Source organism: Ovis aries, chromosome 3 (assembly GCF_016772045.2).
Source record: "Ovis aries strain OAR_USU_Benz2616 breed Rambouillet chromosome 3, ARS-UI_Ramb_v3.0, whole genome shotgun sequence".
Lineage (NCBI taxonomy): Eukaryota > Metazoa > Chordata > Mammalia > Artiodactyla > Bovidae > Ovis > Ovis aries.
This window is the reverse complement of record NC_056056.1, coordinates 91,243,577-91,271,234: the sequence shown is the minus strand read 5'-3', so window position 1 is coordinate 91,271,234 and position 27,658 is coordinate 91,243,577. Positions and strand designations below refer to the sequence as shown.

General features: G+C 39.5%; 1 protein-coding gene across 7 annotated transcripts in view; it reads left to right on the top strand.

Moving 5' to 3' along the window:
• The window catches only part of TTC27 (tetratricopeptide repeat domain 27), a 181,215-nt gene that overhangs the window by 39,631 nt on the left and 113,926 nt on the right, over window positions 1–27,658 (top strand). For all 7 annotated transcript variants that reach the window (XM_042246298.1, XM_060412318.1, XM_004006035.5 and 4 more), the window contains 2 exons: window positions 2,761–2,873; window positions 7,756–7,822. In XM_042246298.1, coding sequence (XP_042102232.1) covers window positions 2,761–2,873; window positions 7,756–7,822 — 180 coding nt within the window. The remainder of the gene's footprint in view (window positions 1–2,760; window positions 2,874–7,755; window positions 7,823–27,658) is intronic.

Genomic DNA, 27,658 nt, shown 5'->3' with positions numbered 1-27,658 from the left:
GTTGAAAATGGTTGGCCACCAGGGTGCACTGTGTGCCTAACAGCCCAGCCTTTTGAAGTTGTACAGGCCAGGGAAGAAGAGGCACTTTCTCAACGCCTGACCGCCTGGAGTTCTGTGTTCCTCCTGTCAGGAGTTGTTGAAGGCTGTATTCTTTTCCCAAAACCTTATAAATAGAGCTAGGCCTATAGTTTAGTCTTCCTAGTTTAAGCGACTTTTATTGAATTGGCAGAAAAAATTAAATCGATTTTATTGAGGAATAATTTACATAAAATGCACCTATTTTAAGTGTCCAGTTTGGTGAGTTTTAACAAATAGACCCACATATCCACACTGTAATCAAAATACAGAACCATTTCCATTAGGCAGAAAAGTCACCCATACTTCTTTGCAGTCAGTCACTTTCCCTCCCTGCTTTCCGTCACAGATTAGAGCTGGTCTTTTTTCCATAGACTTTCAAATAAATGGAATCAGATCGTATGACTATTCTGTGTCTGGTTTCTTTCACTTAGCATAGTGTTTTGAGATTCATCCTTGTTTTAATACCAACAATTAGCTCCTGTTTATTGCTGAGTATTTATAATTTTATTGTATGGATAAGCCACAGTGTGTTTATCCATACTGTTGGTAGACAGCTGAGTGGTTTCTAGTTTTTGGCTATTAGGAACAAAGCTGTTCGGAACATTCATGTGTAAGTCTTCATGTGAATGTATGTTTTTAATTTTCACAGGTAAATGCCAAGGATTAGAATGGCTTGTATTAAGTGTATTTTTAACTAGAGAAATGGTCAAACTGTTTTCCGGAGTCACTGTACTATTTCACATCCCCACCCTCAGCATATGAGAGCATTAGTTGCTGGTGCTTGGTATTATCAGTTTAAAATTTTTGGCCATTTTTGTTAGTTGTGTGTAGTGATTTCTCATTGTGACTTTACTACCTTTTGATAATTAATTTTTAAAAATCTATTTTATTGAGATATAACTTAACACATAGAAAACTTTTGCTTATATAATTGGATGGGATTTGAAAAATTCGTGTACCCAACCATTGCAGTCAAGATACATTTCATTACCCTAGAAAATTCCATCCTGTCCCTTTGCAGTTAATTCCACACCTTCTCTGGCCCTAAATAATCATTGACTTGCTTTTTGTGACTATAGATAGTTTGCCTTTTCTAGGATTTTATGTGACTAGAATCCTACAGTAAGTATGTCCTCTTTTCTGTCTGGCCTCTTTTGCTCAGCATGATGTTTTTGAGTTGAGATATGTCTGTGTGGTTGTATGTGTCAGTACTTTCTTTTTATTGCTGATTAGAATTTCATTAAATGCGCATAGCATAATTTTTCCTTTTAATTTATTTACCTGTTGACAGACATTTGGGTTGTTTCCAGTTTGGGGTTATTACAGATAAAACTGCTATGAACACACACACACACACACACATACACACATACATATCTTTGCGTGGACATGTGTTTTAGTTTCTAATCGAAAACTACAAAGGAGTGGAACTAAGAGCTCATATGGTAAATATGTTTATTATAGGAAACTAGCAAACTATTTTCTATGGTTGTACCATTTTACATTGCTACCAGCAATGTATGAAAGCTTGAATTGTCCCAGATCCTAGGCAACAATTGGGATTGTCAGTCTTATAAATCTGTTTTATGTATGTGTACTAGTAGTTCATTCTGATTTTAATTAGTATTTTCATGTGGACTACTGTTATTGAGGATCTCTTTGTTTGCTGATCAGCCAACCTTTTGTAAAAGGTCTTTTGTAAGTTTCATATTTATGTTGAGTTTTTTATCTTTTTATTAAGCTGTAATTCCATACTTTGATTACAAGCCTTTTCCCAGATATTTGTTTGGTGAGTATGTTTTCTCAGTCTGTAGCTTGACTTTTCACTTTCTTAACAGTGTTTTCAAAGAGCAGAAGTTTTTATTTGATGGTTCAAGTTGTTTTGTATCCTAAGTAAAGACTGTCTGCCTACCCCAAAGTTGCGAGTCTTTTCTCCTATGATTTCTTTCTTAGAAGTTTTTTATTATCAGCTTTTACAGTAAGGTCTGTGATTCATTTTGATTTAATTCTTGTGTATGGTATGAGATCTGGGCAGAGCATTATTTTTTCCCGAGTGGATATACAGTTCTTCTAACATCATTTATTGAAACAACTTTCCCTTGTTGAGTCATCTAGGCACCTTGTTGAAAATCAGTTGACCATCTAATATGGGTCTGAAATTTTGGACTCTGTTCTCTCCGTTTACATTTCTGTCTCGTTGCTGCAACACTGTGTTGGCTTTGTAGTTGTTCTTGAAATCAAGTACTCTACCAACTTCTCTAATTCTTCAGGCTTTATTTCTTTTTCAGTTGGTTTTATTATTTTCCTATTCTAGATCTTCTTGAGAAACAGAGTTGGGAATCGATGTTTCAGATTATGATTTAGAAACCGATTAGAAAGATCTGAATATCAGTAGAGAAGCTTTTGCCTACTAGGCTCAATCAAACAGGGAATAGCAGTTAATGCCTATTATTGACGATGTCAGTGCATTCCTGGCGTATATAGATGGCATGTCTTCCATTTCTACACAGTAAATTGTCCCCATATATGTGTTTCACAAGGAGAACAGCCTATTGACCATGTATAGACACTGTAAAATCTTAAACAAAAAATGTTATCCTACCCAGCAGTCTGTTGCATATAGTCTATTGAATAAATCAGACTTAGTTTTTGTTTTAAATATTTTCTTTGGTATTCCACCAGAATCTTGAGCTCAATGATGATACCGTTCTAAATGAGATAAAGTTAGCAGATTGTGAACAGTTTCAGATGCCTGATTTATGTGCTGAAGAGCTTGCTGTTATCCTTGGAATCTGGTAAGTTAATAACTTACTTGACCACCTTGAATTTTTTGGGTATTGATTATCTTGTGTTGGGGAAATCTTTGTTCAAGAAGGTCCCCAGAGTTCGGGATGAATAAGGAGTCTTGTAATGGTTATGAAGATAGAGAAGAGTTGGGCAACCAATGAAAGGGTTAGAGATTAGGAATCTCCTGTAAATTGGTATACTTATCCGTCTCTTTTCTTCATAAAGAAAATTCCTTCTGTTAGCCTTGGCTGGTCTTCCCCTGTGGCTCAGCTGGTAAAGCAGCAGACCTGGGTTCAATCCCTGGGTTGGGAAGATTCCCTGTAGAAAGGAAAGGCTACCTGAATAGAATCTTAATGAAATATTTAGGAGAGGTGACTACTTTGATCTTTGAGGATATGTACATTCAGAGGATAGAATTTTTAATATAGTAGAACCTTATGTGTGGTAGAAATAGTTTTTCATTTTATGTTTTATTTTATTTTTTTAATATAAATTTATTTATTTTAATTGGAGGTTAATTACTTTACAGTAACGTATTGGTTTTGCCATACATCTACATGAATCCGCCACAGGTATACACGTGTTCCTCATCCTGAACCCCCCACCCACCTCCCTCCCCGTACCATCCCTCTGGGTCATCTCAGTGCACCAGCTGCAAGCATCCAGTATCATGCATCAAACCTGGACTGGTTATTTGTTTCATATATGATATTATACATGTTTCAATGCCCTTCTCCCAAATCATCATTTTATGTTTTAAAGTAATTTCAAATTTGGGCAAAAGTTGCAAGGGCAAGGCATTAAAAAGACTTTTTTGAGAATGATTTTTTTACGTGATATTCTGTCACCACTAAATACTTTAGTGTGTGTCTTCAACAAACAAGGGAGCTTCTGTGCATAGCCATAATACATTTATAAAAATCAGGAAATTAGCACTCATGCTTTACTATCACTTTGTACTCAGACCCCATTCAAGTTTTGCCAGTTGTCCCAATAATCTCCTTTATAGCACAGGATCCAGTCTAGAACATGTGTTATATTTATGTTTGTATTCTTTCTGTCAGTTTGGAATAGTTGCTTGACTTTTATGATCTTGACACTTTGGAAATTTATAAGCCAGTTATTCTGTAGGATTACCCTCAACTTGAATTTTGTCTGATTCAGTTCAGTTCAGTCGCTCAGTCATGTCCGACTCTGCGACCCCATGAACCGCAGCACGCCAGGCCTCCCTGTCCATCACCAACTCCTGGAGTTCACCCAAACTCGTCCATTGAGTCGGTGATGCCATCCAACCATCTCATCCTCTGTTGTCCCCTTCTCCTCCTGCCCTCAATCTTTCCCAGCATCAGGGTCTTTTCAGATGAATCAGCTCTTCGCATGAGGTGGCCAAAGTACTGGAGTTTCAGCTTCAGCATCAGTCCTTCCAATGAATATTCAGGGCTGATTTCCTTTAGGATGGACTGGTTGGATCTCCTTGCAGTCCAAGGGACTGTCAAGAGTCTTCTCCAACACCACAGTTCAAAAGCATCAATTCTTTGGTGCTCAGCTTTCTTTACAGTCCAACTCTCACATCCATATATGACCACTGGGAAAACCATAGCCTTGACTAGACGGACCTTTGTTGACAAAGTAATGTCTCTGCTTTTCAGTATGCTGTCTAGGTTGGTCATAACTTTCCTTCCAAGGAGCAAGTATCTTTTAATTTCATCGCTGCAATTGCCACCTGCAGTGATATTGGGACCCAGAAAAATAAAGTCAGTATCTATTTCCACTGTTTCCCTATCTGTTTCTCATGAAGTGATGGGACCAGATGCCATGATCTTCATTTTCTGAATGTTGAGCTATAAGTCAACTTTTTCGCTCTCCTCTTTCACTTTCATCAAGAGGCTCTTTAGTTCTTCTTCACTTTCTGCCATAAGGGTGGTGTCATCTGCATATCTGATGTTATTGATATTTCTCCCGGCAATCTTGATTCCAGCCTGTGCTTTTTCCAGCCCAGTGTTTCGAATGATGTACTCTGCATTGTCTGATTAAAAAAATATATATATGATTAAATTCACATTCTGGGACTTCCTTGGTGGCTCAGTGGTAAAGCATCCAACTGCCAGTGCAGGAGACACAGGTTCAATCCCTGGATCGGGAAGATCCCACATGCCATGGAGCAACTAAGTCCATGGGCCACGACTCCTGAGTCTGTGCACTAGAGCTAGATTATGGGAACCGCAACTACCGAGCCAACATGCTGCAAGTACTGAAGCTCCCTGATACTCCCTAGAGCCTGTGCTTCCCAGCAAGAGAAGCCAGTGCAGTGAGAGCCCCATGCACCACCGCTAGAGACTGGCAGCTGTTCCCTACAACTAGAGAGAAGCCTGCATAGCAGTGATGACCTAGCACAGCCAAAAATAAATGAATTCACATTCTGCACCATTAGCAAGGGTATCAGAGAAGGGAAGTTTTATGGTTCTTATAGCATCCCAGCAGGTGGAACAGAATTTTGAATTTTATTTTCATTCTTAATACAAATAATATGAATGCCGAAGAATTGATGCTTTTGAACTGTGGTATTGGAGAAGACTCTTGAGAGTCCCTTGGACTACAAGATTGGGGGCAGGAGGAAAAGGGGACGACTGAGGATGAGATGGCTGGATGGCATCACGGACTCGATGGACGTGAGTCTGAGTGAACTCCGGGAGATGGTGATGGACAGGGAGGCCTGGCGTACTGCGATTCATGGGGTCGCAAAGAGTCGGACACGACTGAGCGACTGAACTGAACAAAATAACTTATATAATATATAAACATAAGTTATATAATGTAATAATAACACAAATCCATACAGAGTGAAGTAAGCCAGAAAGAAAAACACCAGTACAGTATACTAACACATATATATGGAATTTAGAAAGATGGCAATGACGACCCTGTATGCAAGACAACAAAAAAGACACAGATGTGTATAACGGACTTTTGGACTCAAGAGGGAGAGGGAGAGGGTGGGATGATTTGGGAGAATGGCATTGAAACATGTATACTATCATGTAAGAATCGAATTGCCAGTCTATGTCCGATGCAGGATACAGCATGCTTGGGGCTGGTGCACGGTGATGACCCAGAGAGATGTTATGGGGAGGGAGGTGGGAGGGGGTTCATGTTTGGGAACGCATGTACACCCGTGGTGGATTCATGTATATGGCAAAACCAATACAGTATTGTAAAGTAAAATAAAGTAAAATTTAAAAAAAACCAAAAACTTGAAGATTGCAAATACCATTAGCTCAGTCTGTGTGCTTCTTTCCCATCTCATCTTCCTTCTGTCTTAAAAGGTAATCAATGTCCTAAATTTTGTCTTTGTCATTTTCTTTCCTTTTCAAAAAATATATTTACTCACATGTCTTTTATACTTCTCAGTCAATTATTTTATTTGTCTTGCAGCTTTATGAAAGTGGTATGTTACTATATGTAGTCTTCTGTGATCTGTTTTTTTCTGTCACCCATGTCTTTATGTGACTCACCCATGTTGTCACATATAGCTGCAGTTTACGTTGCAGTGTAGTGTTCTGTTGGGTATTTTACAGTGTATTGATTTCCTTTTTGGACATTGGATTGTTAACAGATTTTTCCTGTTACACACAATATTACTATGGATATTTGTATGTCTGCTTCCCAGTACAGCCGTTGAATTTCTGTGGGCTCTATATCTAGGCTGGAATTACTGAGGTTAGGATATGTGAATGTGCACTTTATAAGACAGTGCTGAATTCTTTTCCAAAATTATTCATACTTGGATCAGCAAGATCTAAGCATTCCCATTGTTCTGCCTCTTTGAGAACTTCTTAATTTTTGCCTGTCTCATGGTGATAGTAATTTTTTTTTTGTATGAGTTTAATAAATAGGAATTGGTGCCATATTTTCATTTTCTTTGTGGAATGGCACAGATTAGATTTTTTTTTCTTATAAAATAAATTGTGTTAACATTTAGTACACCACCACATTTGCTTGTTAGCATTTTATTACTTTTGTGCTTATCTTTGGCACAGTCATCTCTGCATTTGTAAATAATACAATAATATTATATGAGGAGAGAAAAAAGTTGACTTAAAGCTCAACATTCAGAAAACTAAGATCATGGCATCTGGTCCCATCAGTCATGGCAGATAGATGGGGAAACAGTGGAAACAGTGGCAGACTCTATTTTTCCGGGCTGCAAAATCACTGCAGATTGCGATTGCAGCCATGAAATTAAAAGACGCTTACTCCTTGGAAGGAAAGTTATGACCAACCTAGACAGCATATTCAAAAGCAGAGACATTACTTTGCCAACAAAGGTCCGTCTAGTCAAGGCTATGGTTTTTCCTGTGGTCATGTATGGATGTGAGAGTTGGACTATAAAGAAAGCTGAGCACCGAAGAATTGATGCTTTTGAACTGTGGTGTTGGAGAAGGCTCTTGACAGTCCCTTGGACTGCAAGGATATCCAACCAGTCCATTCTAAATGAGATCAGTCCTGGGTGTTCATTGGAAGGACTGATGTTGAGGCTGGAACTCCAATACTTTGGCCACCTGATGCAAAGAGATGACTCATTTGAAAAGACCCTGATGCTGGGAAAGATTGAGGGCAAGAGGAGAAGGGGACAACCAAGGATGAGATGGTTGGATGGCATCATCAACTCGATGGACATGGGTTTGGGTGGACTCCGGGAGTTGGTGACGGACAGGTCTGGTGTGCCTTGGTTCATGGGGTCACAAAGAGTTGGACACGACTGAGCGACTGAACTGAACTGAATGTGCTTTCAAATATATGAATGTAGTTGCCTCTTTAAAAATTGTATTTCATTCATTATGATATGCATTCTGGAATTGATTTGCTTTTATTAATTTTTTAAATTTAAAGCACAGATTTCCAGAAGAATAACCCAGTGCATAAGTTAACTGAAGAGGAACTGCTGGCATTTACATCAGTAAGTAATGTCTTTTTCCTTTCTGTTTTTGTTTTTTTTTTTTTTTCCCCTTGTAAATTATTTTGCCTCTGGTATGTTCTTGCCTCAGATTGCTCATTGAAATACTGTCACCTAAGGAAATTAAGGCAGAAAAAAAAGCTTATCATTTTAGTTTCCAGGCTGCATATATCTTGATGCTGATTTAGACATAAGCATTTTAAAATTTTTCTTTATTTTTAATTGGAAGATAATTGCTCTACCCTGTTGTGTTGGTTTCTGCCGTACATCAACATGACTCAGCCATAGGCTTACACATGCTGCCTCCCTCCTGCCTCCTCCTCCATCCCACCCCTCTAGGTGTCAGAGAGCCCTGGGTTTGAGCTCCCTGCATTGCAGCAAATCCCCACTGGCTGGCTGTTTTGCATATAATAATGTATATATTTCAATGCTTTTCTCTCAATTTGTCCCACCCTTTCCTTTCCACACTGTGTCTGCCGGTCTGTTCTCTACAGATGTAAGCATTTTTGTTTGTACTTGCTTGAATTTAAGGGCAGTGAATAAATATTTCTTGTTCTTTGTTTGATCTTTGCAGGGCCGAGTCCAGTATCTTGCACATAATATGTGCTCGATTAATACTTGTTGACTGAGTAAATGAAGTGACAGAGCAAGAGTTGAATCTTTACTTCAAAGCCAGTGTAATGTGCAACTCTTTTGGTTAAAATTTGAGGGTGATGCTTCATGGATAGGGTGGGCCGAGGGGTTCAGAGAGCAAGGGGCAGAAACCGGATAGCCTGGTTTATGGAGGCTCAGGCAGGAGACAGTGTCGAGAGCAAGGGGCACTTATCAGTGTTCAGCGGTGGAGAGCAGTCAGGAGGAATTTGATGGCTGGAGTGCATTGCTTATCTCTATGACAAGTTTGGTGAAATAGCTGGGTAGTCACCTCACTGCAGAGAAATAAGGAGAGAATGGTATGTGAGAAAATAAAGTTGATAGATAAAGACCACAGTTGGAAAAAATGGCCGTGAAAAGGAAAGACAGGAGAATAGATGTTTGAGGGTTTGATATAAAAGAAGGCTTTTCAGAAGAGGAAAGCCACAGAACAAGAGGGCAGTTGGTATCTTTAGCTTTATAGATAGAAAGATACACACATCTTTAATGAACCCAAGTTGCTCAAGCTACATCATTTTTTCAAAGGCATTTTTATTATCATAGTTAGGGATCAAGTTAGAATTCTGGTGTTTTCTTCCTTTGTTATTTTTCAGATAAGGCAGAACTAAAGCACTTTTATCTGGTAGAAAGAAAGGCTAGCTTACTTTGTGCTGTAAAATAAATTTTGCAAGTTACTGTGTCCTACATACAGTTTGAGAACTGGTTGATATTAATCTTCTGAGTCCTCTGAGTGCCTGTTGTAGTTTCCCACTTCAGTATTGTTAGAAATCGGCTGATTTTCATTATAGCATATGTGTGTTTAGGTAACTATGTGGAATGCCCCTAATTAGTTGTTAAATAAATGGTAAGGAATTTCACAAGTAAAGTGTTAAACCTTTTTTAAAAGATATATTTAAAAAAATATTATGCACCTCTTATTTACTTGTTCAACATAGATTGAATACTTAACACACGCCTTAATACTTAAAACTAAGGCATTGTGCTGGTTATTGAGGATATAGCAGCCTTTTCCCTCTTGGAATTTTCATCAGTTTACATTCTTGTGAGGGAAATACATGGTAGACAAAGACAGATGTCTGACAGAAGTACTCATTGTAAATAGAAAACAGTGTAGTGGAGTAAGAATGGGTGAGGGGTGGCTGTTTTAGGCGAGACGGCGGGGGAGCATCTTCGTGGGAAGGTGATGTTGAACACGAGTCTTCCTGATGTGAGGCACCAGGAAGGACACATGGGGTCTGGTGTGGTGGGAGTCTTGAGTCAGTGTCGGGAAGTACAGAGCTGGATGGGGACAGTCACTGGTGTGTAGCTGGTGAGTGATGGCCCGGGCGCCTGGGCTCTTTCTGATGACAGAGGTAGACAGGATGCAGCCTATGACAGGAAGTGTTCCTGTTGGCCTCTCATGGGGAGGTGGTCGCAGAAACATCTTCTTGGGATTGGCTTCATAAGCACATTATTGTGGAATATAGATTGTCCACAGTTAACCTGAAATGACATGAAAGTACTCTCATCACATTCAAGCAGTTAACTTAGTTTTTAGTGCTTTTTGTGGATGTGATATATTTCTTCTTTTCTTACGTTTTTCTGTCCCCACCCCCTTTTTTTTCATTAAATACATTTATTTATGAAGCTGTGCTGGATCTTGAGTTGTGGCATATGGGATCTAGTTCCCTGATTAGGGATCGAACCCAGGTCCCCTGCATTGGGAGCGCAGAGTCTTAGGGACTCTGGTGCCACCAGAGAAGTCCTCCCGTCCTTTTCTTTCTCTTTCCCTGTGCTTGTTCCTCTATAAAGTGAGGTACAATCCTGCGGAAGTAATTACCTCTAGTAGCCTCTGCTGGTAGGTAGCTCAGCCCTCCTAGCTTGCAGTGAAGGTTGTATTCTCCGGTTTTATGTTTTCCCCCAGGGCTTTATGATACATGATTGTTTTGCTCTTCTCCTCTCGATCTCCTCCAAGTTAGCACTGACCTGAGAACTGATGTCTATTTCAGGAAAAACTGTTCAGTGAAAGTGCTCCATAGTGCCAGTCCTAACACTTTTGAAGAGATGAGTTGGTTAATGCCAAATAAATTTTTAATTGATGAGAAGGAAGGCAAGGAACTTAAGAGTGAGGAGAGCTCTGAGGAGCCCCATGCATACTTTGGGCTGTGTAATACCCATTCCATTCCTTGTCCCAAGTGAAGCTACAGAATACTCCAGAAAAACCCAAGTCAGCTCTCCTTTTGTCGTTCAGTCTTTCCACCCTTCCTCTGCATGATTCTGAAGCAGATAATAAGGTGAATTGCCCCTGGTTTCAATAATTTTACTAAAATTTAAATCCTAAATAACTGTATATCCTGTATATAAATATCCTTTATTTATATCCTGTATAACTGCTGAGGAGTGTCTGAGGCAAGAGGGACCACTTTTAGCTGCTACCTTGCTTCTGAATTCTCTTTTAACAAAGATCATATTTGGGCTCACTGTAATTATTTATGTGTCTGTCTTATCTTCCCTTAAGACTCTAAACTTCCAGATTTAGGGACGGTCTCTGTCCTTCTCTGCGTCTTCTACAAGGTCCGCTACAAAGCTTTGCTCATAGTTCTTGCTCAAGAGAAGTATGCAAAATACGGGAATGAATGAAGTATACTGAACCAGGAACTGGAGCTGCACTACTCCACTTAGTTCTCCGGTGTAGGTAGTATGACAGCCTAGTATACAATTGATACCTGGTGTGTCCTTCTCATCTTTCTCTTCTGTAAAATGAGGAACAGCATGTGTCCCTCCCTCGGCACTGAAAACTTGTTCTTAGGGTCAAATTACAGAATGTGTCCGAAAATTCTTCAGAGTGGTAGATAGAACCTCATGCCCCCATAGCAGTCAGTGGTGAGTCAGGTTATCTGGTCGGTGGTTTTTAGGAGCATACTACTGTTTTCAAGGAATGGGAATTCCTAAGTGGATAAGGGCTGTTTGGAACTGGCTGTAGATGTGGAAGAGGAGGGGATAGAGAGGAGAGAAGCCACGTCCCTCTCCTGAGCATCCATCTCTCTACTCTGGCTGCAGCATGTCCCTGGGGTCCGGAGTAGTGAACTCTCGAGACTGTGAGGTGTCTCTCTCTGTTGACAGGAGAGCAAGTCCAGTAGAAATTTCACTACCCCTACCAGAGGATTGTGAGCACTTGGAGGGACAGGAACCACAGTTAGTGGCCATCTGATAAATACTTAGGAACCAAATGAGTGGCTTATTGGTCCTGAATTTTGTTCAGTTTTCATCAGCTGTCCTAAAGTTTACTAAAACAGTGGTGAAATCTCTTTTCTGGAAGAATTTTTGCCAGTGTTTCCAAGTTGGTGTAGCATGTTGAGGTATGTGTGAGATGCACTGGGAAAAGGGTTTAATTCAGCAGTGGCAGAAGATTGTCCTAAGAGGTACACTTTCCTTTTTTTATTAACATTGTCATTATGTAATGCTATTCCGAGACATTCTTTCCTCACATTTCAGGAAAACTGAATGAGTCATAGTAAAAATAACCCACATTGTTCTAAAGAGCCATTTATGTTGTATTGGCTTGATAATTTAAAATTAGCTGTGTTATCTACGTTATTTCCTTTCAGATGAGCCAAGTCAGTGACATTCAGTAATGCTTTTAATTTCCTTTCATTGTTGAAAATGGGAACAATTTAGTTAATTCATACAGGTGTTTCAGTTTTCATTGGCAAAAGTTTTGCTGAAGTGTGAATTGATACTGGCAGCCTGCCTTCTGACTGTCTGCCTGAAGCCCCAAGGACTCTGTCCATGAAAAACGGAAAAAGACCTTTGGAAGTTATACATTATGTTGTATATATTTTCTCTTTCTGCTATTAATTTTAAAGCTATTTAATAATCACTTAACTGTGAACTCAAAAGTGTGCTAGCCATTTTTTACAAATAAAAATGATACTTTTTTTTCTTTTAGGGTATTCAGTTCAGTTCAGTCGCTCAGTCGTGTCCGGCTCTTTGTTACCCCATGAATCGCAACATGCCAGGCCTCCCTGTCCATCACCAACTCCCGGAGTTCACTCAAACTCATGTCCATTGAGTTGGTGATGCCATCCAGCCATCTCATCCTCTGTCGTCCCTCTCCTCCTGCCCTCAATCCCTCCTAGCAGCAAGGTCTTTTCCAACGAGTCAACTCTTCACATGAGGTGGCCAAAGTATTGGAGTTTCAGCCTCAACATCAGTCCTTCCAGTGAACACCAAGGACTGATCTCCTTTAGAATGGACTGTTTGGGTATCCTTGCAGGGACTGCAAGGGCCTCTCAAGAGTTTTCTCTAACACCACAGTTCAAAAGCATCAATTCTTCAGCGCTCAGCTTTCTTCACAGTCCAACTCTCACATCCATACATGACCACAGGAAAACCATAGCCTTGACTAGATGGACCTTTGTTGGCAAAGTAATGTCTCTGCTTTTCAATATGTTATCTAGGTTGGTCATAACTTTCCTTCTAAGGACTAAGCGCCTTTTAATTTCATGGCTGCAGTTACCATCTGCAGTGATTTTGGAGCCCAAAAAAATAGTCAGCCACTGTTTCCACTGTTTCCCCATCTATCTGCCATGAAGTGATGGGACCAGATGCCATGATCTTAGTTTTCTGAATGTTGCTCTTTAGGCCAACTTTTTTGCTCTCCTCTTTCACTTTCATCAAGAGGAGCTTTAGGGTATACTTACTTCTTAATTTTAATTTTTTAAGATAGGTGATACAACTGCAGGATAGCCATGATACTTCTGATAGTTTGTCCTCATGTTACATGATGACATGTCTGTCTGTATTAAGCGGGGTAACCCAGGATTTTGATTTTCTTTCTGGTTTGAATACTTGTCCCCTCAGGTGTTACTCATGCATTTTAATTTAACAGGTGTTCTGATCATGGGCCTTGTAGCTATATCTGGGTGATAACTTGGTAGCTTTTAGAGAAGGAGGAGATGGGTATGCTTTGTTTCAGTTTGTCGATAAACTATTTTTAAACAAAGGCTTAAAAAATATTTTTTGACTGGAGTTGAACTAGATTACTTGTATGTATCTTATTTCAAGAATAGACAGAGAAAGAATAAGTAATAGGATTTGTGGGAGCTTACATAGACTCTCTTCTTACCATCATCTACTCTGGTAACTGCTGGACAACTTTCTTCACAGTTAACCATGGCTTAAGCTTAATGCTTATTGGTGGCCTTATTTCTAGCCATGTTGGAGTAACGTACTGGATGTGAACACTTGTAAACAACCACAGATCTGGGGCAAAATATATGAAATAGCAGTGTATAAAAAGGATAAACCTTAATCCAATTTTCTGTTGATGACCCACCTTCTCCACTGGAGAAGAGAATGGCAAACCACTTTAGCATTCTTGCCATGAGAACCCCATGAACATTATGAAAAGGCAAAAAGATGTAACACTGAAAGATGAACCAGGTTGGTAGGTGCCTAAAATGCTACTGAAGAAGAGCAGAGAAATAGCTGTAGAAGGAATGAAGAGGTTGAGCCAAAGCAGGTTGAGCCCAGTTTTGGATGCGTCTGGTGGTGAAAGTAAAGTCTGATGCTATAAAGAACAGTATTGCAGAGGAACCTGGAATGTTAGGTCCATGAATCAAGGTAAATTGAAAGTGGTCAAATGGGAGATTGCAAGAGTGAACATCAACACTTTAGGAATCAGTGAGCTAAAATGGACCAGAATGGGCAAATTTAATTAAGATGACCATTATATCTACTACTGTGGGCAAGAGTCCCTTAGAAGAAATGGAGTAGCCCTCATTGTCAACAAAAGAATCCTAAATGCAGTACTTAAATGCAGTCTCAAAAGCAACAGAATGATCTTGGTTCGTTTCCAGGGCAAACCATTCACTATCACAGTAATCCAGGTCTGTGCCTCAACCTAATGTTGAAGAAGCTGAAGCTGAATGGTTCTATGAAGGACTACAGCACCTTCTAGAACTAACACCAAAAAAAGATGTCCTTTTCTTCATAGGAGACTGGAATGCAAAAGTAGGAAGTCAAGAGATACTTGGAGTAACAGGCATTTTTGGCCTTGGAGTACAGAAAGAAGCAGGGCAAAGGCTAACAGAGTTTTGCCAAGAGAATGCACTGGTCATAGCAAACACTCTCTCCCAAAACATGAGAGAAGACTCTACACATGGACATCACCAGATGGTCAATACCAGAATCAGACTGATTATATTTTTTGCAGCTGAAGATGGAGAAGCTCTATACAGTCAGCAAAAACAAGACTGGGGAGCTGACTGTGGCTCAGATCATGAACTCCTTATTGCCAAATTCAGACTTAAATTGAAGAAAGGTAGGGAAAACCACTAGGCTTTTCAGGTATAACCTAAATCAAATCCCTTACGTTTATACAGTGGAGGTGACAAGTAGATTCAAGGGATTAGATCTGATCGAATGCCTGAAGAACTGTGGACAGAGGTTCATAGCATTGTATAGGAGGCAATGATCAAAACCACCCTGAAGCAAAAGAAATGCAAAAAAGCAAAATGATTGTCTGAGGAGGCCTTACAGACAGCTGAGAAAAGAAGACACGTGAAAGGCAAAGGAGAAAAGGAAAGATATACCCCTCTGAATTCAGAGTTCCAAAGAATAGCAAGGAGAGATAAGAAAGCTTTCTGAACTGAACAATACAAAGAAACAGGAAAACAATAGAATGTGCAAGACTAGAGATCTCTTCAAGAAAATTAGAGATACCAAGGGAAAATTTCATGCAAAGATGAACACAATAAAGGACAGAAATGGTATGGACCTAACAAAAGCAGAGGATATTAAGAAGTAGCAAGAATACACAGAAGAACTATACAAAAAAGATGTTAATGACCCAGATAACCATGATGGTGTGATCACTCAGCTAGAGCCAGACATCCTGGAGTGTGAAGTCAAGTGGACGTTAGGAACCATCACTATGAACAAAGCTAGTGGAGGTGATGGAATTCCAGTTGAGCTATTTCAAATCCTGAAAGATGATGCTGTGAAAGTGCTGCACTCAATATGCCAGCAAATTTGGAAAACTCAGCAGTGGCCACAGGACTGGAAAAGATCAGTTTTCAATCCAATCCCCAAAGAAGGGCAATGCCAAGCAGTGTTTAAACTACTGCACAGTTGCACTCATTTCACATGCTAGCAAGGTAATGCTCAAAATCCTTCAAGCTAGGCTTCAACAGTATCAGTATGTGAATTGAGAACTTCCAGATGTACAAGCTGGATTTAGCAAAGGCAGAGCAACCAGAGATCAAATAACCAATGACCCATTGGATCATAGAAAAAGCTAGAGAATTCCAGAAAAAACATCTACTGCTGCTTCATTGACTATGCTAAAGCCTTTGACTGTGTGGATCCCAACAAACTCTGGAAAATTCTTAAAGAGGTGGGAATACCAGACCACCTTACCTTCCTTGCTGGCGACGGAATGAAACACCAACACTGCAGAGTGGTTTGAATCTTTTTACTTTTTTCTCCTCGCTTCTTACAGCTGCTTTACTTTATATCTTTTGCACAACAATCTACAGGGCAAGTTGCCAAACACCATAATTCAACAACTATAACAGTGCGCAGGCGCAGGGCGAGATAACCTTTACCTTAACTTATTTACTGGGGAACTTCCTTATCAACTTAGAATCCGTTTTGTCCCTGGGTCTGTTCCTTTTGAGGAATCAGAGAAACATCCTTGTGTGCAAGAAATGTTCTTTTCCCACGGGAACAAACAGAGGATTCTTAGCTGAACATCTCGTTTGCAGGAATGTTCAGCCCTGGTTGAGAGTCCCGTTTGCAAGCACTTCTCAACCTTCCTTATACCTTATTCCCTACACTGGGCAGAACATCTCGTTTGCAAGAATATTCAGCCCTGGTTGAGAGTCTCGTTTGCAAGCACTTCTCAACCTTCCTTATACCTTGTTCCCTACATTCCTCCTGCAAAATCTGTATGCATGTCAAGAAGCAACAGTACCAGACGTGAAAAATGAACTGGTTCAAAATTGTGAAAGGAGTACATCAAGGCTGTATATTGTCACCTTGCTTATTTAACTTATATGGAGAGTACATCATCCGAAATGCCAGGTTGGATGAAGCACAAGCCGGAATCAAGATTGCAGGGAGAAATATCAATAACCTCAGATATGCAGATGACACCACCCTTAAGCAGAAAGTGAAGAGAAACTGAAGAGTCTCTTGTTGAAGCTGTAAGAGGAGAGTGGAAAAGCTGGCTTACAACTCAACATTCTAAAGACTAAGATCATGGCATCTGGTCCCATCACTTCATGGCAAGTAGATGGGGAAACAGTGAAAAGAATGAACAACTTTATTATCTTGGACTTCAAAATCACTGCAGATTGTGATTTCAGCCATGAAATTAAAAGATGCTTTCTGCTTGGAAGAAAAGCAATGACAAGCCTAGAAAGCATATTAAAGAGTGAAGACATTACTTGCCTACAAAGGTCCGTCTAGTCAAAGCTATGGTTTTTCCAGTAGTCATGTATGGACCATAGTGAAGGCTGAGTGCTGAAGAACTGATGCTTTGAAACTGTAGTGTTGGAGAAGATTCTTGAGAGTCCCTTGGACTGCAAGGAAATTAAATCAGTCAATCCTGCTGCTGCTAAATCACTTTAGTCGTGTCCAGCTCTGTGCGACCCCAGAGACATCAGCCCACCAGGCTCCCCCGTCCTTGGGATTCTCCAGGCAAGAACACTGTAGTGGGTTGCCATTTCCTTCTCCAATGCATGAAAGTGAAAGGTGAAAGTGAAGTTGCTCAGTCGTGTCCAACTCTTAGCGATCCCATGTATTGCAGCCTACCAGGCTCCTCTATCCATGGGATTTTCCAGGCAAGAGTACTGGAGTGGGGTGCCATTACCTTCTCCGAGTCAATCCTAAAGGAAGTCAATCCTGAATATTCACTGGAGGGACTAATGCTGAGGCTGAATCTCCAATACTTTGGCCGCCTAATGTGAAGCACCAACTCATTGGAAAAGACCCTGACGCTGGGAAAGATTGAAGGCAGAAGGACGAGGGGATGACAGAGGACAAGTTGGTTGGATGGCATCACTGACTCAGTGGACTTGAGTTTGCTCAAGCTCCGGCAGATGGTGAAGGACAGGAAAGCCTGGCGTACTGCAGTCCATGGGGTTGCAAAGGGTCACACACGACTGAGTGATTGAAGAACAACAAAAAGGATGATTAGTCATGACCAAATAGTTCTTATCTCAGGCATGCAAAATTGGTTTAACATTAAGTAGTCACTGAAGTTCATCTTTTAATACAGTAAAGGAGAAACACTGAATGATTATCTCATTATATTTGTTATTTCAGCATTTGGAAAAATTCAATACTCTTTCATTATAAAAAAAACTTAGTAAACTCTGAGCAGAAGAGAATATCATCAATCTGATAAAAGGTTTCTGTGAAAAATCTAGAGTTAAAATCATCATTCATGAAAAACAATTTTTTTCCTCTAAGGTCAGGAAAGTGGCACTTCTTCTTTGAACCGAAAATCCCGGCTAGTGCAATAAGACAAGAAAGAGATACAGAGGGAGTGCAGATTGGAAAGAAATATACAAAATTATCATTATGCATAGTGAAAGTGAAGTCTCTCAGTCGTGTCCAACTCTCAGCGACCCCATGGACTGCGGCCCACCAGGCTCCTCCATCCATGGGATTTTCCAGGCAAGAGTACTGGAGTGGGGTGCCATTGCCTTCTCCATTCTATAGCCATACTTTGTCCCTTATTCTTTCCCCATTCAGAATAGCCAGCTCTAGGACAAAATTACCCTTTTCCCTTTCAACAAAATATATTTGCATTCCTCATACCTTCTGAAAACACACATCCTACTTTCCTAAAGCAGCCATGAACTGTCCAATGTATTAGCATACGTCTCAAGGTGGCTCCAGCGTTAGTTTCTCACAGGAAGACAAAGTGAAGTGAAATCGCTCAGTCGCGTCTGACTCTTAGTGACCCCATGGACTGCAGCCTACCAGGCTCCTCCATCCATGGGATTTTCCAGGCAAGAGTACTGGAGTAGGGTGCCATTGCCTTCTCCAAGTCATTATGCATAGACAACACAGTTCTTTACATGGGAAACCCTAAAGAAAAGACATGAAAGCTACTAGAATTAATAAGCAACATCTGAGAATACAAGGTCAATATAAAGTCAGTTATGTTTATATATACTAGCAGTAATAATTGGGAAAGTAATTTTAAAACCACACACAGTAGCATAAAGTACCAAATATTTAATGATGAATTTGACTAAACTGTAAGACCTGTACACTAAAAATGACAATTGTTGCTTTAAGAAATTGGAGAAATTTAAATAAATGGAGAGACTTACCATGTTCATGGATTGAAAGGCTTAATATTGTTGAATTCACAAGTCTTCCAGAATTACACAGTAATAAATCCAAACCTGAAAGATGGTGCTGTGAAAGTGCTGCACTCAATATGCTAGCAAATTTGGAAAACTCAGCGGTGGCCACAGGACTGGAAAAGGTCAGTGTTCATTCCAGTCCCAAAGAAAGGCAATGCCAAAGAATGTTCAAACTACACAATTGCACAATTGCACTCATCTCACATGCTAGTAAAGTAATGCTCAAAATTCTCCAAGCCAGGCTTCAGCAATACGTGAACCGTGAACTTCCTGATGTTCAAGCTGGTTTTAGAAAAGGCACAGGAACCAGAGATCAAATTGCCAACATCCGCTGGATCATGGAAAAGCAAGAGAGTTCCAGAAAAACATCTATTTCTGCTTTATTGACTATGGCAAAGCCTTTGACTGTGTGGATCACAATAAACTGGAAAATTCTGAAAGAGATGAGACTACCAGACCACCTGACCTGCCTCTTGAGAAATCTGTATGCAGGTCAGGAAGCAGCAGTTAGAACTGGACATGGGACAACAGACTGGTTCCAAATAGGAAAAGGAGTATGTCAAGGCTGTATATTGTTATCCTGCTTATTTAACTTCTGTGCAGAGTACATCATGAGAAATGCTGGACTGGAAGAAACACAAGCTGGAATCAAGATTGCCGGGAGAAAAATCAATAACCTCAGATATGCAGATGACACCACCCTTATGGCAGCAAGTGAAGAGGAGCTAAAGAGCCTCTTGATGAAAGTGAAAGAGGAGAGTGAAAAAGTTGGCTTAAAGCTCAACATTCAGAAAATGATCATGGCATCCGGTCCCATCACTTCATGGGAAATAGATGGGGAAACAGTGGAAACAGTGTCAGACTTTATTTTTTGGGCTCCAAAATCACTGCAGATGGTGATTGCAACCATGAAATTAAAAGACGCTTACTTCTTGGAAGAAAAGTTATGACCGACATAGATAGCATATTGAAAAGCAGAGACATTACTTTGCCAACAAAGGTCCATCTAGTCAAGGCTGTGGTTTTTCCTGTGGTCATGTGTGGATGTGAGAGTTGGACTGTGAAGAAGGCTGAGCGCTGAAGAAATGATGCTTTTGAACTGTGGTGCTGGAGAAGACTCTTGAGAGTCCCTTGGACTGCAAGGAGATCCAACCAGTCCATTCTGAAGGAGATCAACCCTGGGATTTCTTTGGAAGGAATGATGCTAAAGTTGAAACTCCCGTACTTTGGCCACCTCATGCGAAAAGTTGACTCATTGGAAAAGACTTTGATGCTGGGAGGGATTGGGGACAGGAGGAGAAGGGGACGACAGAGGATGAGATGGCTGGATGGCATCACTGAGTCGATGGACATGAGTCTGAGTGAACTCCAGGAGTTGGTGATAGACAGGGAGGCCTGGCGTGCTGTGATTCATGGGGTCGCAGAGTCGGACACGACTGAGTGATGGAACTGAACTGATAGCATCAATAACTCAGGCCTAACAAAGTTTCCAGTGGTCATTTATGGATGCGAGAGTTAGACTGTGAAGAAAGCTGAGCGCCGAAGAATTGATGCGTTTGAACTGTGGTGTTGGAGAAGACTCTTGAGAGTCCCTTGGACTACAAGGATATCCAACCAGTCCATTCTTTGGAAGGAATGATGCTAAAGCTGAAACTCCAGTGTTTTGGTCACCTCATGGGAAGAGTTGACTCATTGGAAAAGACTCTGATGCTGGGAGGGATTGGGGGCCGGAGGAGAAGGGGACGACAGAGGATGAGATGGCTGGATGGCATCACCGACTTGATGGACGTGAGTTTGCGTGAACTCCAGGAGATGGTGATGGACAGGAGGCCTGGCATGCTGCGATTCATGGGGTCGCAAAGAGTCAGACACGACTGAGTGACTGAACTGAACTGAAATCCAGTAGCAATCAAAATCCAGGTTACCGCCCCCCCCCCCCAACCTTTTGTTTTCTTAGGAATTGACAGGCTGATTCTGAAATTTTTTGGAGTGCTTCTGTGATGACCAAGTAAGTTCTTTGGAAGCATTTGTCTGCAGATAACAATTATAAGCTATGGACAAAAAAAAAAAGAAAAAAAAAATACTACCTGATGACATTGGGATATACGAATGACCCGTAAAGAGAAGCTAAGATGGTTAATATCACTAGTCATTGGGAAAATGCAAATTAAAACCACAATAATATACAACTGTCTACCAGTTAAATGGTGTGTTACCATGTGAGGTAGTTGAAATCCTCGTACATGGTAAATGTAATGTGACGTAAAATGGCACCACCACTTTGGAACACAGTTTGGCATTTTCTCATGCAGTTAATCATCAATTCCACCTTCAGGTATTTATCTATGTGAAATGAAAACGTATGGCTGCACAAAAATATACACAAATGTTCATAGCTGTTTAATTTGTAAGAGCTTAAAACTGGAAACAATGGAAATGTCTGTCAACAGGTGAATGATAAACTGCACTATATGAATTTTACAAATAATGCTAAGCTAAAAAAGTCTCAAGATTCACATGTGTTTATAGTATACTTTATAACTTGCATTTTAGTTATGCTTAATCTTCTTTGTGTATCAAATAATAAAAAATAAAGTCTGAAAACCATTATGCACAATAGCAAGATCATTTAAATATTTGATGAACCATTTTAAAGAATAGACAGCACTGACATCATTGTGTACATTTTACTTTTAAAGTGAATTTTACTGTTTTTTATTAGAGTGGTGAGAGGCAGAATCAGTAATGTGAAGGAAATATAATGTGAAGGAGAAAACCTTACTTCAGTCGGTCTTCCAGTCCCCAGATAGGAGAAATATAAGGGGATTATAGTTAAGATGGTAACACATTCGATATGGAGGAGTCTTATTCAAACTCATGATTTTGTGGTTCTGCTTTTGGCCATCACTGAAGGTAAAAGTGTTAGGCCATCTGACATTATGAATTAACGTTGTGTTAAAGGATGAAAAATTCAGTTCAAAAATAATTTGTGAGATTTAAGTATACCTGCTTTTCATGACCGTGTGAAAGGTGCATCTGGCATTGCTGATGAAATAGCATCTCCAGAATGTAGGAGATCTTTCTTTTTTGAGGCAACTGAATGACTACCAGCTCGATCTCCCTGGTGTCTGCTTTGTATATGAAAATTTGCAGAGTGGAGAAAAGAGCTTTGAGAGCATTGTAATAGCAGGAATCCAGAATCTCAGGATTTGCCAAGCATGCTGCTAGATACTGTGGAAGAAATAAAGGAATAAAGCATAAGGCTTGCCTTCATGGAATTTTTAATTTAGCCAAGATCCGATAAACTTACGAAAATGTAATTAACAATACCAGGCAATTTAAATTACATTGATAGCACAGATAAATCCCTAACTGTTTAGAAAATAAGAAAATATTTGGAACAGGGCAGTCAAAGAAGGCTTTGTTACCTCAGGGAGGATTAGAGAGGCCTTGAAAGACAGAAGGGATCTAGATGGAGTGATAATGTGCAAGGAAATGGGTGAGCCGTGTGGCTTTGTTGGGAGGTTGGTTTAGAGCAGTATTAGGACTTGGGGGGAAAATAGCTTTGATTTTGAAATGGTCTACAGAGCAAGGACAGAGTGTTTGTACCACTGTTCTTTGTCTACTGGGAGTAATTTATAGACTGCATTTGGAATTTAAGCTTACTGTCATTTGGTACTGATTTTAACAAATGAATGCTCTTTTAAATTGCTCATTAAGAAGGGGGAATAATTCTGCTTTTTATAGTGTTTCTTTGATCCTTGCTTTTATAAGGTCAGCCTGACCTGGGTGGGCATCATTTGATTTGGCTTCAGTATAGCCAAGCAGTTACACACTCACAGGAGAAATCTGAGTTGCTTTGATTTATATGTGGAAAAAGCAACTATCTGGAAAGCTCCTTCATATTTAAAGGAACAGACTGGCTGTCTGTGCTGTAAAGGGTCCTAGTGACCTCTGGAAGAAGAATGTTTGAAATGTTCAGTGATAAGAATGAAAGGAAATTGTCTTTTATAGAAATAACACTCTAGGTCCTCTTTGATGGTGTTATAGAATTTTATTTGCTACTTTTCTGGGAGTGAGGGCAGAGTTGCATATGGTGGGAAATTGTAAGCTAAATAAAATCATGCCTGACTATACAGAACATGTCATAGTATTAAATTTTACTTTTTAGTGTGAGGTAAAGTGTAATAACACTTTACACATTGACTTTCATTTCAGGTAATGGCATTTTCTCAGATGGTAGATGATTAAAGCTCCTTTTTAAAATCTGAGCCCAAGCATCAGCTCAGGTGGCATATCTCAGTGAGAAACTCCTGCTGAGGCATGCAGAGCCTGCTCCTTTTTGTTCTCAAGGTATCTTGTTACACTCCTTATCAACAGTTGCTGAAGTGGATTGATTCTTTAACTTATAAAACATTCTAACTATAAAAAAAAGGAGTTTATTTCAACTTTTACAGCAGCAATAGAAATATTAAAATGTATATGAAAAGTTATACACTTGTAAAAGCCTGCTGGCTCAGTGAATCACCTTTTGGAGGTTTTGGTCAGTGAGATGTGAGCAGTGAGAGAACTTTTAAGAGACACATAAATGTTACCATACACTTTTTAGGGGGTTTCTGACCTCTGCCCTGGTGTGTTGGTGTGTTAAAGTGGTGGAAATTCCATCTTACATACAAGTTTATTTGCAAATGTTGTCCTGATTCTCAAATTGCTTCTGGTTGAACACACCAGATTTCTTAAGTGTCTGATTTTCACTGTATTTTTAGATGGTACTCAATTTAGTGAGGCAGTATTTAATCAGATTGCTTTAGTTAATAAATTCCAGGTAAAAATAAATGAACTTGTAAAAGACAGCACTTGCAACTGCATGATTCCATTTGTATGAAGTACCTAGAGTAGTGAAATTCACAGGAACAGAGCGTAGCATGGCGGTTGCCCCTAAGTGGGGTGTGGACAGTGGGGAAATGTTTAATGGGAATAGAGTTTCAGTTGCAAGATGAGAAGAAATCTAGAGATTAGGTGTACAACTATGTGGGTATATATAATTAAACTGTACACTTAAAGATGCTCATATATATATGTTATATATATCTTACCGCCATTAAAAAAATTAAAGAGCTTCTTGATAAAGATGAAAAGAGGAGAGTAAAAAGCTGACTTAAATCTCAACATTCAAAAAACTAAGATCATGGCATCTGGTCCCATCACCTCATGGCAAATAGATGGGGAAACAATGGAAACAGTGGCAGACTTTATTTTCTTGGGCTCCAAAATCACTGCAGATGGTGACTGTTGCCATAAAATTAAGATGCTTGCTCCTTGGAAGAAAAGCAATGACAAACCTAGACAACTAAGAAAGCTGTGGTACATATACACAATGGAGTATTACTCAGCCATTAAAAAGAATTCATTTGAATCAGTTCTGATGAGATGGATGAAACTGGAGCCGATTATACAGAGTGAAGTAAGCCAGAAAGAAAAACACCAATACAGTATACTAACACATATATATGGAATTTAGAAAGATGGCAATGACGACCCTGTATGCAAGACAGGAAAAAAGACACAGCTGTGTATAACGGACTTTTGGACTCAGAGGGAGAAGGAGAGGGTGGGATGATTTGGGAGAATGGCATTCTAACATGTATACTATCATGTAAGAATTGAATCGCCAGTCTATGTCTGACACAGGATACAGCATGCTTGAGGCTGGTGCATGGGGATGACCCACAGAGATGTTATGGGGAGGGAGGTGGGAGGGGGTTCATGTTTGGGAACACATGTAAGAATTAAAGATTTTAAAATTAAAAAAATAGAAAACTAAAAAAAAATAAAGTAAGTATTATCTGTAAAAAAAAAAAGAAAAAAAAGTATAAAAGGAATCTAAAAAACAAAAACTCTCTGATCAATGCCAATGTTAATTCAGGAAATGCACAAGATAGATTCAAAAGAAATTGCTGAGAAGAGCAAAAAACCAGAACATGGACATGAGGAAACACAAACTAGAGGGGAATAGAATCAAACAATTGGAATCCACTTTGTGAGAATGATTGACGTGCAACGGATTAAACATGGAATATTTTGTTTAGGTAACAGAAAAGTATGTATAAATACATTTTGTAAGTCATTGTTTTTGTAATTAAATTATTTAAAATCTCAAAAAAAAAAAAAAAAAGACGTTATTTGCCTACAAAGGTCTGTATAGTCAAAGCTATGGTTTTTCCAATAGTCATATATGGATGTGAGAGTTGGACCATAAGGAAGGCTGAGCACTGAAGAATTGATGCTTTTGAGCTTTGGTGTGGTGAAGACCCTTGAGAATCCCTTGGACTGCAAGGAGATTAAACCAGTCAATCCTAAAGGAAATCAACCCTGAATATTCATTGGAAGGACTGATAGTGAAGCTCCAATACTTTGGCCACCTGATGTGAAGAGCTAACTCATTTGAAAAGACCCTGATGCTTGGAAACATTAAAGGCGGGAGGAGAAGAGGACAATAGAGGTTGAGATGATTGGATGCCATCACCGATTCAGTGGACATAAGTTTAAGCAAACTCGGGATGGTGAAGGACAGGGGAACCCAGCATGCTGCTGTCCATAGGGTCACAAGAGTTGGACACAACTGAGTGACTGAACAACAGCAACAGGACATTATTAAGAGAAATTGATAAGGACCTAAATGAATGGAGGGATATACAGTATTCTTGGGATATGCAGTGTGTATATATATATTCATGGGATATGCAGTATTCATACACAGTACTCAATATTGAAATTTCAGGTCTTCTCAAATTAACCTCCATTATCAATGCAATCCCTAACAGAATCCCAGTGGCTTGATTTTTGTTGTTATTGTTTCCCTTGTTGCTGCTGCTGCTGTTCTTTTGATTTTGTGGAACTCAAGCTGACTTTAAAATTCACATGGAGATGTAAAGGGCTAAGAATAGCTAAGGGAGACATGAAGAACTGAATTAGAGTACTTAGATTGGCAGATACCAAGACTTATTATAAAACTGTATCAATTAAGACAGCTTAACATGTAGTGGTTCTTGGACTGGCAGCATCAGCATCACCTGGGAGCTTGTTAGAAATGGAATTTCTCCTGCTTCACTTTACACCCTATTGAAGCCGAGTCTTTGGGGTTGGGGCCTATGAGTCTGTGTTTTAACAGTCTCCCTAGATTATTCTTATGCACTTTAAAGTTTGAAAAACACCGAATTAAGACATTTTGACACGAGGAAATAAAAACTAACCAGTGGAACAGAGACTCCAAAAAAAAGAGCTATACATACGTAGTTCATCTGACTTATGTCAAAGTTGGCACTGCAGTGCAGTGGGGAAGGGGTAGGCTTTCGATAAATGGTACTAGATGGTTTGTATTTGTATGGAGACAATCTATCTTAACCCCTATATCATACTAAATATACAAAAATCAATTCCAGATTGAATATGTTGAAGTGAAAAGCAGAACAGTAAAGTTTTTAAGAGGAAACTATAGGAGAACATCTTTGAGACTTTAGTCAAAAGCAACAATAAAGCTCTAACCATAAAACAAAAATGATAAACTAGGTTATTATTAATATTTAGCACTTTTTAAAAATTAAAAGATGCCATTAATATCTGTAAGGCACTTAGACCAGTGCCTTGCCAACACAAGTAAGTGTTGTGTAAGTATTTGTCAAATAAGAATAGTAATCTATCACCCTCCTCCAACAAAGACAGAGGGCTTGTGTCCAAAAAATAAGAATATTTAACAAATTATCAAGAAAAATTTTGACAACCCAGTAGAAAACAAGAGGCAAAGGATTTCAGTAGGAACTTATAAGAGAGGACTAAAATGGTTATTAACATGTTAAAAGGTGCTTAACTTTATTAATCATTAGAGAAATGTGAATTTGTTACAGACATACAAGTTAACCACATGGAATACTAAATATTCCCCAGAATGGCTAAAATACAAAAAAAAAGCAGTGTTGAGTGTTGCAAGGTTGTGAAGCAACAAGAACTCTAATGTTTCTAATAAGAGTGTAAAGTAGAAAGTCTGTCAGAAGATTGGAGTATTCATGAAAGCTCAATACTCTGACCTAGCAGTTTCACTCCTAAGTATTAATGCAAGTCTAACAGAAATACGTGTTGAGCAAAAGAACCTGTTTTAGAATGTTCATGATGGCACATTCTGATAGCACATTAGAATATGCATTGGACATCTGGTAGTTCCCAGATTACTACTAAGTGACTTCAGTCGCGTCCGACTCTATGCGACCCCATAGACAGCAGCCCATCAGGCTCCACCGTCCCTGGGATTCTCCAGGCAAGAACACTGGAGTGGGTTGCCATTTCCTTCTCCAATTCATGAAAGTGAAAAGTGAAAGTGAAGTCGCTCAGTAAATACCTAAATGCCCATTAGCAGTATAATGGTTAAATAGATTGCATATTGCAGTGAAATATTATTCAGCAATAAAATGAACATTCTGCAGCTATACAGAGCATTAAAGCATGTATCACCTGTTTAATTTTCTTTTTGTGTATCCCATATTCTGATTGAGTCTTCCCTTGTGGGCAGCAGTGTTTTGTAAGATATATTAAACAAAGCCTATCTGCAATTACTTCCTTTAGAAAGACTTTCCCAAGTTAGACATCTCCCAGCCAAATGTAAGATAAATGCATTCTTCAGTGATATCATTATCCAGCCAGTTCTTTTTTGAAGCTTTTCAAATGTCTGTTTTTCAGATTGCATTTTACTTTCAGCATTTAGTGAGAATGTTTTGCTTGACCCTCACATTAAAGTCTCAGGCAAACTCTTGTTCTCATGCCAGCATAG